This window comes from Cannabis sativa, chromosome 1 (assembly GCF_029168945.1).
Source record: "Cannabis sativa cultivar Pink pepper isolate KNU-18-1 chromosome 1, ASM2916894v1, whole genome shotgun sequence".
Lineage (NCBI taxonomy): Eukaryota > Viridiplantae > Streptophyta > Magnoliopsida > Rosales > Cannabaceae > Cannabis > Cannabis sativa.
This window is the reverse complement of record NC_083601.1, coordinates 38,570,962-38,584,206: the sequence shown is the minus strand read 5'-3', so window position 1 is coordinate 38,584,206 and position 13,245 is coordinate 38,570,962. Positions and strand designations below refer to the sequence as shown.

Genomic DNA, 13,245 nt, shown 5'->3' with positions numbered 1-13,245 from the left:
AATCACTAATTTAATATAAATATTAATTTTTTAAAATATTTTTATAAATTTTCTAGTTATTTAAAAATAATATATAATTTTACTGTCATTTTGTTTCTAATCAATTCAAGTAACTATTGTTTAATTAATAATATTTTAAATTTTGAAAACTTATGTATAATAATTTAAAATTATACATTTTCACTAATTTTAATGAATAAGTTTTTGATAAAAAAAAATTATCAATAAATGTGTGATAATTCTTTCATTTAAATTCTTATAAAATTTAAAATATATTAATATGATGAAAATTAAAAAAAAACAATAAAAAAAAATCGAGATTATTTATCGCACTCTACTGGATATGATAAATAATCCCAGACAGATGAGATTAGCTGGATTGAATTAGTTTTCCAAACTTCTGCCATGCCCAAATACTGGATTGAACAAATTAGCATGTCTAATCCAATCTAATTTTGCGTACCAAACGCGCCCTATAGTTATAATATTATTCTTGTAAATTTTTAAATATTTTAAATAATTTATATTATCAAAAACAAAATTTATAATATTTCAATTTAAACTTGTTCAAAAAACTAAAAAAATATTTCATGTAGTTTTGAGAACAAAAATTTCGTACTTCTCCTTTACGAATAATTAACCTAATTTCATTAAAATACGAACTACAAAGAATTAAGTAAAAAAAAAAGTAATATTTATTAGCTGATGTATCTTTATATATTAAAAGTGTCTATCTCACGGCAATTATTGTTTTAACGATTCTTGGTTTAACGATTCTTTTTTTATTTAGCCTTACACGATTAACTTAACAGACTGTTAACGTTAAACAAATAAATAAACCCAATAATTAAACCCAAAAAATTAAACAATCTTTTTTTTTAAATTAAAAAAATATCTTACCCACATAAACCCAATAATTAAACCCAAAAAATTAAATAATATTTACGATTAACTTACATATCTCTCCAACAAACTACAATTTTTTGAAATTTTTTTACACTACTTCATTCAAATTTCAAAAAATAAACTCAATAATTAAACCCAAAAAATTAAACAATCTTTACGATTAACCCATTCATCACCCATACAGGCAAACACAACAAAAGCTTCTCTCTCTCAATTTCACCTACTGAAACAGAATGCAATCATCAGTTGTTAATTCTCATTGCTTTTGGTAAAATTTACACCTTTAATACTTCTTTGTTACTTTTGTTGTGCTATTTTGAGTGAAGGTGGCTTTATAATGAGCAGATGAAATTTTAATACTTCTTTGTTACTTTATAATTGAGACTTTGAGAATTGAGGGTTCCTTCTTTGTCTAATTTACACACGCTTTGCTTATTCTTTGTCTATTATTTTAAGAACTGGAACAAATGCAACATATATTATAACCTTATTATTATTGTTTCCAATATGTTTTTACTGGACATAAAACTTTAATTTAAATTTATTATTCAAATCTCTCTAAATTAAATATTATTTATTTTTTATTCATTTATTTCCTTCCGAACTCATAATATAATACTTAATATAAAACATAGCATACGTGCATCGCACGTAACAATATACTAGTTTAAATAAAACACCACTTCATCCTGATAAAAAAAATAAAATTAGATAAGATATTATTATTTTTATTTTTTTTTTGGTAAAAAAATTACATTTTTTATGTTTAATGAATTTTTTATAAAAACAACACAAAAATAACAAAAAAAAATTATATAAAAGTAACATGAAAATAACAATAAAAAATAACAAAAACTTAACAACAAATTAATATGAATACAATATAAAAAAAACCGTATTTTTTATAAATAAAATTAAAAATTTGTAAAAATATTTAAAATTCCGTAAACCGTATTTTTGTAATTGTTTTATTATTTTGGTGTATTTGTGAAATTATCCCAACAAAAAATACCAGCCTATGTGTTGCTTTAAAAGCCCAAATTAATAGTCCTTACACCGCCATGCATCACTGATTCGAATCTACAGTTCTCATTTCCAGTTCAGCCGCGAGAATTCGCAGAAAAACTTTTCCCGCGAAAATATAATCGTCAAGCGCTACGCTTCTTCGTAGTTCCTCCATCCACAAAATTCGCTAGTCGATCCTGAGTCATCTGGCACTGGTTCTTAGTTCTTTACAGGCTTCAATCGCCAACAATTTGTTCAAGTTGATCTCTCTGTGAGTTCTCTATCACTTTCTCTTTAATTTTTCATTTTGTGTAATTGATTTGATTTCGAATTTTGCTTCCCTTTTTTCGTCGCAGCTGAATAAAAAAAATCGCTGGCTTCGTTACGGCATTCTTTCTTGATCTCTTGCCTGATTGATCTCTCTGATTCTGAAGACAAGATAAATTGGAAAATTTCAGGTAATGGAAGATTGTGTTCATTCTGGTGTAAAATATTTGCTTAATTTTCAGATAGTGTGTTTATAGTTTTGGTGTGAAGAATCAGATTATGGTTAACTTTTCGGTTAGTCTAACTAAAGTGTAAGAGATAATTCATGTGTTTGGTTGCTGAAAATATTTAGGAAAACGGAAATGCATTTAAATCCCTGAAGCATAAAATATTCTTTACTGTTTAGGGTGATAAAGCATAATGAAATACGTAGATGAACATGATCACTAATTAATCTTTCCTTGCGGTTTCAAGACATGCCATCATTAAACTTGAAATTACTTTGTTTTTCTTAGCTTAATAAAGTTTATTTGACTGCTAGTATTGCTTTTTTCTTTTTTTGGTACTTTTTTGACTTATCTAGATAAGAAACTTTTGTTGCAAACCGATACATACAAAAGCACTTACTGAAACTCAGAAAGATCAATGGAATCTTGATTTTTTAAATTCAATTTCATGATTGCACTTTTGAGAAGAATTCCGTTTATATCTTGTCTGGTTTCAGTTTTTTTTTTTCTTCTTTCTTTTAACACCACCATATTAGATGTTTGATGAATACTTCTATGTTATAGTTATGGAATATTTTTCAAATTGATGAATTTTTCCACCTTCATATGCTAAGTATTACGTTGAGTGAACCAATTCTGTATCTTCTGTTGATGTATTTTCCTATGTGGAATATCATTGTTTGTTTAATGATATTATACTTGATTATATACACTTTGTCATTGATACACTTAGTTTGGCGGAGTGTTGTTTTGATTCTCTTTCTGGTGAAGCTACCCTGCTTTTGTATGCCACAGAATGCCATGGAATTGTTGGTAATCTTTAAAGGCTGAAATGAGATGCAATGCGTGCTGGCGAGAGCTGGAAGGGCGAGCCGTTTCCACCACATGTGGTCATTTTTTATGTATGCATAGTGAACTCTGCCTCAGTGTTACAAGTAAATCGTTTGTCCTTGTGGAAACTTGGGTTAAATATTAATTTATAAAAGTATGCTTTCTGAAAGGCACAGAAGATGCCAGCAAAATTCTTAGCAACGATGGAGCATGTCCTATTTGTGATCAAGTGCTCTCTAAGAGGTAAAAGAGTAGCAATGATGATGTTTAAGTTTTTCTTTTTCTTGTCTTAATTGAAATGTTTCAGTCTGTATAATTCTAGATGATTTTTTTTTGGACCTCAAAGATTGCCAAGTAAAGCTAAATATTTAAGAATTTAGCTACTATACATATTAGGAAAATTCCTCTGTTTTAATGGCATTCAGATGCTAAAATAGATGTCACTTGCACTATGTTTCCTCAACTGCATTCAGCAGTTCTGAAATCCTTATGAACTTGACTAATTCTTGATTTACTTTGGCAGTCTTATGAAAGCTGTGGACGTCAGTCCACCTGATGAATGGGTAAACGTAAGTATTATTCCTTTCAAAGCGACATGCACTTGAGTGGATTTTTTTGTTACTTATGCATGCTTAAGCTTGTTTTCTGCTCGACTCTTAACTCACTTCTTATGTTAACTGGCTATGCTATTAATCTTTGGAACTTATATGTTGCAGATGGCTCTCGCGGGATTGAATCCTCAGATATGTATCCTTTCTGTAGTCTGATAATGCTTATTGTTTTTTTTTTCCAAAAAAATTAATATATTGAAGGCATTGCTACAAAGTGCTCTCCTTGGATACAACAGTGAGAAAGTATATGGTGCATGTCTTATGTAACTTCTTTGTCTGGAAGTAATCAAACCAATTGAGGTTTGTTGTCCGGCTTGAGTACAGTTTTTTTCAAGAGGATTCTGGGGAACATTCCTTGACCAATCCTAGTGATGAAGGCTACATACAAAAGCATAATGTTCTACGTTGGACAAAGGGACTTGGAAATGCAGTACAAGATGAACAGATTAGTTGCTCAATGCAGGCAAAAATGCGAAGCAATGCAGGAAAAATTTACAGAAAAACTGGAGCAGGTACACACTGCATACCAGAAAATGGTAAAAAGGTGCCAAATGCTGGAGCAAGAGAATGAGAGCTTATCTAAAGACAAGCAGGAGCTCCAGGATAAATTTGCAGAAAAATCCCGGTATGTATTTAACATTTCTTGAGGGTCAACGCTTCCATTTTGAAAACCTTGACGTTTGAGTTCCATTAAACTGATCTTCTCAGACAGAAGAGGAAATTGGATGAACTGTATGATCAATTAAGAAGTGAGTACGAGTCTATGAAAAGATCTGCCATCCAACCTGCAAACAACTTTTATTCAAGAAACGAGCCTGATTTGTTTTCCAACCCAACAAACATTGGAAGCAACAGAGAATGTCCGCGAAGAGGTAATTCTTTTCTCTTCAAAGTTACAGAAGACTTCCTAAGACCTGACCTAATGTCCAAGTTTACAAAATTACTATTTAACAGACTCAAGTGCATGCTGAGAAGGGAAAGAAACAGTACCGTAGAAACTCCTTCAAATTTAAAAGCTTATAGTTTTGGCTTGTTAACACTGTCTTGACACTAAACTAAGTACCCTGTTTTTGCTTAAATATTTCCAAAACCATTTGACTTATTTGTTGCAGATCGGCGGGTTATGCCTGAAACTCCAGGGCCTCGAGAGGATGTATGGACAGCACGGCAGAATAGTTCAAACTCTGGTGGTCCCTTTGATATCTCTGTTGGTTCACCAGCAAAACAAACTGGTATGCCCGTCGATGGTGGAAACAGAAGACCCGGTGCTCATTCTATTTTTGGAACTGGAAGTGGAACAGGAAACCCCTCAATGACTTTGAGGAACTTGATACTCTCACCTATCAAGAGGCCTGAACTCTCTCGTAACAGAGCACATTTGTTCACGTAAGCCACAAACTTAATTCTGCTTACTTGGTTTGACCAACTCAATTTCTAAATCTTCATGACCTCCTTTTTTCAGGTTGTAGGATCAAGGTTGAAGGTTTACTGTCTACTAGAGTAACCAACTACTTTAAGAACTTTTATTCATCCTCTTTGTATGTATCCTTTTTTCATGTGGAAAATAACTCGCTACCTTTCTTCTTCCCAATGAGAATTGTGTTGAAAAGGGCAGATTGCAGAAACTCTAATCAGTAGTTTTTTTTGGTGAACTACGATATGGCGGCTTATATTCTCATAGATATTTGAATAATGATAATAGTCTGATCCATCGTTTATTATTACTTCAGCATATAAAGGTTGTTTGTGGGAATGCCTGAGTGATAATTACTCATTACCGCTTAATCATTAAACGCAGTTGAGCTTTAATAACTTGAAAACGAGTTCTATAGTTGCTGGTTGCTGCCTAGTTCATGAAAGAAAGCTCTGTAATCGTATTCTTCTATGGTTGCTGTTAATAAATAGTTTATTGTCTTCTGTGATTCTGATCATTTTGTCCAAAAAAAAAAAAAGAATTCGCTAGTCATACTACCCTACACCACAACCACTGATGGTCTCTCCCTGTGGTTGTCGTGCGTGTCGATCAAAAACATAGAAAAGTTAACAAAAGTCAACTATATGGTGCTGGCAAAGAAAATAATGGAAAGTATAAGAGGATAGATTCAATTTATATGAAATTTTTGGAGTTTTATCACTACTACCCACCTAACGTGTCATAAAGAATAGCAATTTTAGTTTGTTTCGCTTTTCAGTAAGTTTTCTTTCCAAATTCTTTACATGGCTAAGACAATTATTTTAGAGGTCAAGTATCAAATTCTTGCATTTTCTCTATGCAATAAAAGATACTTTGTACAAGTACCAAAATCTGGAAAAACATTCTCATTATATTGACATACGCTGCTCGCATGTACAAAATTTCCAAGTCAAGGGCATACAGAAAACCTCACGCCTCAGTGTTCTGGGCGGTTGTCTGAAGTGACAAATGGTGGGGCAAGAAGACCTTCAGTGATGGGGCCTTGGAAGATAATTCGATGGTATCCCCATTTGTAATAGAGTAGGAAACATGAGAGCCGTCAATGTATATCATGCCCTCTTTACAAAACCACTTCAAATCCATGGATTGATCTGAGTTTACTAGTCCATGCATTGAACCTGAGATTTCCCCAAGGGAAATGGGTTCTCTCACCCTATATTGCAGATCATGTGATAGAATAGGCATAGGAAATCCACCTGCTGAGAGCATTGCAGCTGTTGATCCAGCAGCTGTTGAAACTCTAAGACCACTTGATCGACAGTGCACCATAGGGGAAAATGATTGGCTGTTTCCTTTAACTCTGTAGAAGATGGAAACAAGAAATAAGAACAAAAGATCTTCCTTCAGTAAAAAGGGAGCCGTATTTAATCTGCAAAGTAAGAATTAAACGTGGCTTTTATGATTGTAACATGGAAAACACATTACTTGAAGGAGAACCGAGACACTGATGCAGGACATGGATGTGCAATTAATATGTCATTAAGGGCATATGAAGATAGATGTTGTGAGTTTACACGTATTAACATCCTTGACAACTGAGAAGGAGCTCTTCGACCATCGATGATGCTATCAAGAACCTGGAAGAAAAATGTTCTTTATATATTTGTGTATTGGGCTGAGAAGAACTTTGAAATTAAAATGTCAGGCAACTTTGATAAATCTCGTTGACACATTTACACTGCACTAAGTTGTCCTAACTCATTGCGTTGTGGCCTTTGGCTATTTACTTTAATCATAATAGGAGAGATGTACCAAAATATGAACCTTAGTAGTAAGTGATGACTGGTGAGTGCTTGTAGAGGTAATCATAATCAAAAGTACTAAACTTCTTCATGTAATTCTATTGCACAAAATAAGTATATACACAAATTTCAGTATAAACTTTCCAGCCCCATAAAAGTTGATTTTGTTTAACTCACTTAAATTTATTATTCTCTTATTAGTGTTTTGCCTTCTTTCATACACATCCTTTAACAAAAGAGGAAAAAAAAACAAATGCTTCTGTACAATTCAATCTTACAATAGCAAATTGTGGCTGAGGTATCCTTACCTGTTCAAAATTGTTGGTGGTTGTCGCGCAAAGGTAACCTGTGCTTCTAGTAGCATCAAACTCATTGCTGCACTCTTCCACCTATCCACAAAAAAGTACAGTAACAAGTTCCCCAATGGAAGGTGTCTGCCCCCAAGTAAAGAGATATTATGTAAGGGCTAATACGGATAATTAAATTCTTTAGTTGAAGAAGCCAAAATCTAACCTCTTCAACTTGTGTGGGGTCAGAATTTACTCCTAGAACTGGAATAGAATCATCAATGAAATGGCTGGACTGTAAAAGAGTGCCATCACCTCCAATAGTAATAACCAAATCCACATTCCGAATGGGGTATGATAATTCGTTACGAAATATAGGCTTCCACTCAACAGGCTTATTCCGTAAGACATCCTGGCAAAAGTTTATGGCATCCTTGTGCACTTTAAGCCTGTTTTCCAAGTAACGCAATACCTGCAATTCCTTTAAAAGAAAAACAGAAACCATAAACTTTAGCATAATAGAATTATTAAATGTTTTGATGTTGATTCTAAATTTTGAACCAGTCTTGCCAAATAAATTTATTGTACTCGTTGGTATGTGATAAAGTTCTCCAAGTTGTGAACCAAACTTATATATACTAACATTCAACAAATCATCTTCTTTTAGGCATTATATCAAACACCTTGAATGCATAATATAATGAATAGAAGCATATTTGGAGAGGCTAAGCTTCACAAAGAACCAACAAAGACAATTATACTAACAACAACCAAAATACAAATAATACATAATACTAACCCATTAGGGGAAATCATCCAAATTGGTCAATTCAATACAGAGACCAAGCTTAAGGATCACATGGTGAACTTCAATATCAGAAAGCAGAAACTTAGAACTACCTGGGGATTAGTGAGGCGAGAAAGCCCTTCAGTTTGCCAAACTGGGTAAATGTCGAACGGTTTCAACAACAGAAGCAATTTCCTCATAGCCATTGCTACTGACTAGTTACTACTACTTCTGTAAACTATGTTCGTGTAGTATAGCTTCCACCCACATAAGTTCATAACCATTAACCGCTCCCTCCTTAAGGGGGTTTGTTGCTGTTGGGCCTGAGATACGACACGAACAGCCCAGCTCAGCTCCCACTTCCAGACCAGTATCTATATAAAGATATTTAATGTATGCAATTATTTCACAAATACACGAAAACAAATAAAAAAATTACAAATATACGATTTTACGGAATTTTAAATATTTTTACAATTTTATTTACAGAAAATATAGTTTTTTTATGTTATACACTTGTTCATTTATTGTTGATTTTTTGTTATATGCATCTTATTTTTTGTTGTTGCTTGATGTTATTTAGATAATATTTTTATATTACTTTTATGTAGTTTTCTTGTTTCGGTGTTGTTTCTATAGAAAATGGTAAAAATGTAAAAAAAAATTCTATAAATGTAAAAATGTAATTTTTTTACAAAAATTAATGTCTTATGTAATCATTCCTTAATTTAGAAAATTTGCGGCATAAATAATAATACCATATGTTTTTAATTTTATACACTTAAATATTACTAGGTGATTGTTACGTGTCAAGCCACGTAGTGTTAGTTTTATTTAATATTTTAGTTTTTTATTTTAATTAATAATTAAAATAGTATAATTATTTGAATGATTTGTTTTATAAAATAGTATAATTAAAATAGTATAATAATGTATGTTATTAATAGTAAAATGTACATTAATCTTTTAATTGAAAAAAGTTCTATTATCTCATTTCATATCTAATAATAGTTACACAACTATATATTTATAGACTTTCACATTCTTTGCAAATTACTAATAAGCACCAATAATATTTTTATATTCTAATATTTTTCAACCTTCTTCTCTTGGTGGTAAAATTAAAAATAAAACAAAAAATAAGCACAAACATATAAGGTAAATACTCATAAGGTAAATATAGACATTTTATCCATATTTTTCTTTTTTAAAAGATAAATAAAAAAAATTATTAATATTCTTCCAAGATAAGTTTGTTAGAGAGAGATGTGGGTAAGATGATTGAGATGTGGGTAAGATGATTTTTTTAATTTAAAAAGAGATTATTAATATTTAAAAGATTGTTTAATTTTTTGGGTTTAATTATTGGGTTTATTTATTAACGGGAGATCAAACGTAATCGTTAAATTTAACAAAATATTCTTTTTATTTTTAAGTATATTCTGTTAAACCAAGAAATGCCGTTAGATAAACGCTTTTAATATATAAAGATATTTTTTTTTACGGATTAAATACAAAAGAAAAGATTGTGTTTTACCTCTTTCAGGCACTACTATTCTATTAGTTTAAAAAAAAAAAAATACACGTGTAAGGCTGAGATTAATTCTCACTTATTTCTTAAAAAAACAAATATTTATTTTTAAAACTTATATTCCCTTAATAAAACTTAAACATAATTCTAATATATTTAATAAAAAAATAAAAAATGATAATTTGGGATCTAAACAAAAGAAGAAACTTCCAGGAGAGAGAGAAGTAGATCAGCCGCCACTCCACGGAAGAAGAAGGACAACCATTGTCGTCGTTTTCGGAGAAGAAGACCCAACAGGAAGCACCGTCTTCCTATACGTATTGGGTAAGAAGTGTCACAAACGACGCCGTTCCTCTTCCCGCTCCTCGCAAGCTCACCTCTAACGACATTCTCTCTTCTAACTCTGCTCAGCCCACAACCCAACTGGGTTCCGTTTGGAATCGGGCTGGAACTTGGGAGGAGAAGAATCTTAATAGCGGGTAACCCAAAGAATAAAGGAGTTGGTTATGACAGTTGATTCTTTAGAATTGTCAACTGGAAAAGCACAGATGTTAGATTTATCAAAATGTGCTGGTAATGCCTTTTTGGTCACTGTTCGGAATAAGAAACGTGTTGGCTATACTACTAGGGCTGTTCAAAAGAATATGCAAACCGCCCAAACTAAACGGAATAAACCGACCAAAAACACAACCCGAATAACTTTATACAAATTCAAACCGCCCAAAAAATATATTAGGCGGGTTGAATATTATTCTAACCTGCTCAAATAATAAACCAATTTATATATTTTTCCCTAAAATATTAAGGGTAAATACCAATTGGGACCCTCTTTTTTACAAAAGTTACCGATTGGACCTTGTGTTTTGTTAAATAACAAAATGGACCCTGTATTTTCTAAAATAGTACAAATAGGATCCTGAATTGATTTTTTATCAAAATAAAGTTTAATTATAATCCGATCTAAAAGTGCTATGACAAAACTGTTTACATTTTTTGTATCTGTTCGTATTAAGCATTGTCTTCAAGTTGGTTGTATTAAAAAAAAAGTTGTCAAAAATTAAGCTCAGGGTCTTATTTTTACTATTTTAGAAAATACAGGGTCCATTTTGTCATTTAACAAAATACAGGGTCCAATCTGTAACTTTTGCAAAACACAGGGTCCAAAATAGTATTTACTCAAATATTAATAATATAATATATAAATTATTCTCAATAGTTAAACTATTTTACATTTAAAATTTGTATTTTATAGTGTTTAATTTGAAATTTAGAATTTAAAATTAATAATTTTGCTTGTATTTAAATATTGAATTTTAAATTTTAAATTTACATATGAGTATATTTTTTTATTCTATTTTTTAAAAAGCATTGTTTAATACTTTAATCTAATATTTATTCAACTTATATTTGTTTTATAACATTAATTTAAACTATAATCATTTTAATGTTGAAAGTTCTATACTATATGTATATTTTAAAATAATTAATTGAATACTAAAAACTAACCATAATAAAAAAATTAAAAAATAAAATCAGTTGAAAGGGGTTAGCCCGATCAAACTGACAAAAATTATTGGGCGAGTTACATTTTTTTTTAATTTTTTCATTGGACGGGTTACACTTTTTGCAACCCGACATTTATATTAGGTTGATAAAAATACATTATAACCCCACCAAACCGACTGATGTACACTCCTAACCAATATAATGTAAAAATAATTTTTTTTTTCTAATTATATAAAAAATTAAACATAAAAACTCAAATTTTATAATACAATTAAATATATGTACAGTGTATCTTTATATATTAAAAGTGTCTATCTAACGATATTTCTTGGTTTAACAGAATATACTTAAAAATAAAAAGAATATTCTGTTAAATTTAACGATTAGGTTTGATCTCCCGTTAACAAATAAACCCAATAATTAAATCCAAAAAATTAAACAATCTTTTAAATATTAATAATCTCTTTTTAAATTAAAAAAAAAAAAAACATCTTAACCATATATCTCTCTAACAAACCTATCTTGGGAGAATATTAATAATTTTTTTATTTATTTTTTAAAAAAAATAACAAGAATTCAAGAATTGAGATTCAGATCTTGAATGATCACTGTGTATATATTTATATTTATTTCCTTTTTCCTTGAGCAATTAAAGTGGGATTTTCCCAATTGGATATATCGAAGTTCTCAAACCCAATCTCAATATTGCTTTGCATGATTTTACTCATCTTCACAACTAAATTATTAATTTTAATTGATGATAAAATTTAATTTTTCTATTTTTCTATTATATAAGGATAACTATTTTATTATTATTATTATTATTTTTTTCACTATGATGTTTGTAGATATTTTTTTTTGACTAAATAATTATTAAATATTAAATAGATTAATTAAAAATATCTAAATCATATACTATTTAAATTTAAATTTGATTAGATTTAATTCTGTATCTACTTTCTCATTATTTGTAATTGTTCTAAATCTGATCGTGCAAACTCATATATTAAACACAATACTCTACCTTGAAACCGTTCTCTGTTTTTTTTTTCTTTCTTATTGGTTGGTGTTAATTCGGCCCGATGATTCAAGTGTTATGGTTTAGCAGAAATACCACTTCTATCTTTGTGTGATTGCAGATATACCACTTCTGTCATTACCCACTTTTTAGCTTTATAAATCCAGATGTTCATATAATATTAACACTTTACAGAATATTTATAGATATAAACTTACTTTACAATGCTATGTTAAAAAAAGAACTAAATAGAATAATCTACTACTCCAATAATAAATTTATTTACAATTTTATAATTACACTAATATTATTTTTAATACATTATTAAATAATATTTCAAATATAAATATTTAATTTTTTCAAACAAAAAAATTTAAAATCTTTAAAAATAAAATATATTCAAAATCTTAAAAAGACTAAAATCTTAAATAAAACTATCAATATGTGGCTCGGCACGTACATTCACCTAGTATCTTTATATATTAAAAGTGCCTATCTAACGGCATTTCTTGGTTTAACAGAATATACTTTAATAATAAAAGAATATTCTGTTAAATTTAACGATGTTAGCCGGATAAATAATTAAACCCAATAATTAAACTCAAAAAATTAAACAATCTTTTTTTTTAAACGTTTAAACTCAATAATTAAACCCAAAAATTAAACAATCTTTTTTTGAATTAAAAAAAATCATCTTAGCCACATATCTCTCTAACATAACAAACCATATATCCTCAATTTTTGATATTTTTTTTGTTAGTTAAACGTTAACAAATAAATAAAAAATTAACAAATATTAATATTAAACTCAATAATTAAACCCAAAAAATTAAACAATCTTTTTTTAAACGTTTAAACAAACAGTATATCCCAATTTTAGATTTTTTTTGTTAGTTAAACGTTAACAAATAAATAAAAAATTAACAAATATTAATATACACAATTATGACATTCTTAACAATGTCTGTATATTATAGTTTATATACACAATTATGACATTCTTAACAATTAGTTTTATAAAACATATCGTTTATAACATAATTTACAATTAGT

General features: G+C 29.5%; 2 protein-coding genes and 1 pseudogene across 14 annotated transcripts; 2 read left to right on the top strand and 1 right to left on the bottom strand.

Moving 5' to 3' along the window:
• The first annotated feature begins 1,917 nt into the window (after nucleotides 1–1,917).
• LOC115704718 (E3 ubiquitin-protein ligase CCNB1IP1 homolog) lies at nucleotides 1,918–5,577 on the top strand. 12 transcript variants are annotated; one of them, XM_030631918.2, is made up of 10 exons: nucleotides 1,919–2,182; nucleotides 2,268–2,369; nucleotides 3,201–3,307; nucleotides 3,392–3,479; nucleotides 3,760–3,805; nucleotides 3,953–3,983; nucleotides 4,217–4,472; nucleotides 4,556–4,719; nucleotides 4,960–5,233; nucleotides 5,310–5,577. In XM_030631918.2, exons 3-10 carry the CDS (start codon nucleotides 3,238–3,240, stop codon nucleotides 5,314–5,316), a joined length of 936 nt encoding a protein of 311 aa, XP_030487778.2. In that variant the 5' UTR covers nucleotides 1,919–2,182; nucleotides 2,268–2,369; nucleotides 3,201–3,237; the 3' UTR covers nucleotides 5,317–5,577. The 12 variants fall into 12 exon arrangements, with proteins under 12 accessions (XP_060970699.1, XP_030487778.2, XP_030487777.2 ...); XM_030631917.2 differs by having other exon boundaries at nucleotides 3,139–3,307; XM_030631922.2 differs by having other exon boundaries at nucleotides 1,920–2,182; nucleotides 3,177–3,307; nucleotides 4,987–5,233.
• Nucleotides 5,578–5,934: 357 nt separating this feature from the next.
• LOC115703862 (NADH kinase) lies at nucleotides 5,935–8,531 on the bottom strand. 2 transcript variants are annotated; one of them, XM_030631094.2, is made up of 5 exons: nucleotides 8,251–8,531; nucleotides 7,577–7,831; nucleotides 7,372–7,452; nucleotides 6,747–6,898; nucleotides 5,935–6,621 (listed from the first exon to the last, which is right to left on the bottom strand). In XM_030631094.2, exons 1-5 carry the CDS (start codon nucleotides 8,341–8,343, stop codon nucleotides 6,231–6,233), a joined length of 972 nt encoding a protein of 323 aa, XP_030486954.2. In that variant the 5' UTR covers nucleotides 8,344–8,531; the 3' UTR covers nucleotides 5,935–6,230. The 2 variants fall into 2 exon arrangements, with proteins under 2 accessions (XP_030486954.2, XP_060970686.1); XM_061114703.1 differs by having other exon boundaries at nucleotides 7,577–7,822; nucleotides 8,251–8,510.
• Nucleotides 8,532–9,414: 883 nt separating this feature from the next.
• Nucleotides 9,415–10,438, top strand: LOC115704504 (uncharacterized; annotated as a pseudogene).
• The last annotated feature ends 2,807 nt before the right edge of the window (nucleotides 10,439–13,245 follow it).

Coding starts and splice junctions, on each gene's coding strand:
- LOC115704718 (XM_030631918.2), top strand. CDS start 3,238: ATGAGATGCAATGCGTGCTGGCGAGAGCTGGAAGGGCGAGCCGTTTCC. Junction 3,308..3,391: donor CACATGTGGTCATTTTTTAT/GTATGCATAGTG, acceptor AATTTATAAAAG/TATGCTTTCTGAAAGGCACA. Junction 3,480..3,759: donor GATCAAGTGCTCTCTAAGAG/GTAAAAGAGTAG, acceptor TTACTTTGGCAG/TCTTATGAAAGCTGTGGACG.
- LOC115703862 (XM_030631094.2), bottom strand. CDS start 8,343: ATGGCTATGAGGAAATTGCTTCTGTTGTTGAAACCGTTCGACATTTAC. Junction 7,832..8,250: donor CTCGCCTCACTAATCCCCAG/GTAGTTCTAAGT, acceptor TTTCTTTTAAAG/GAATTGCAGGTATTGCGTTA. Junction 7,453..7,576: donor ACCCCACACAAGTTGAAGAG/GTTAGATTTTGG, acceptor TTTTGTGGATAG/GTGGAAGAGTGCAGCAATGA.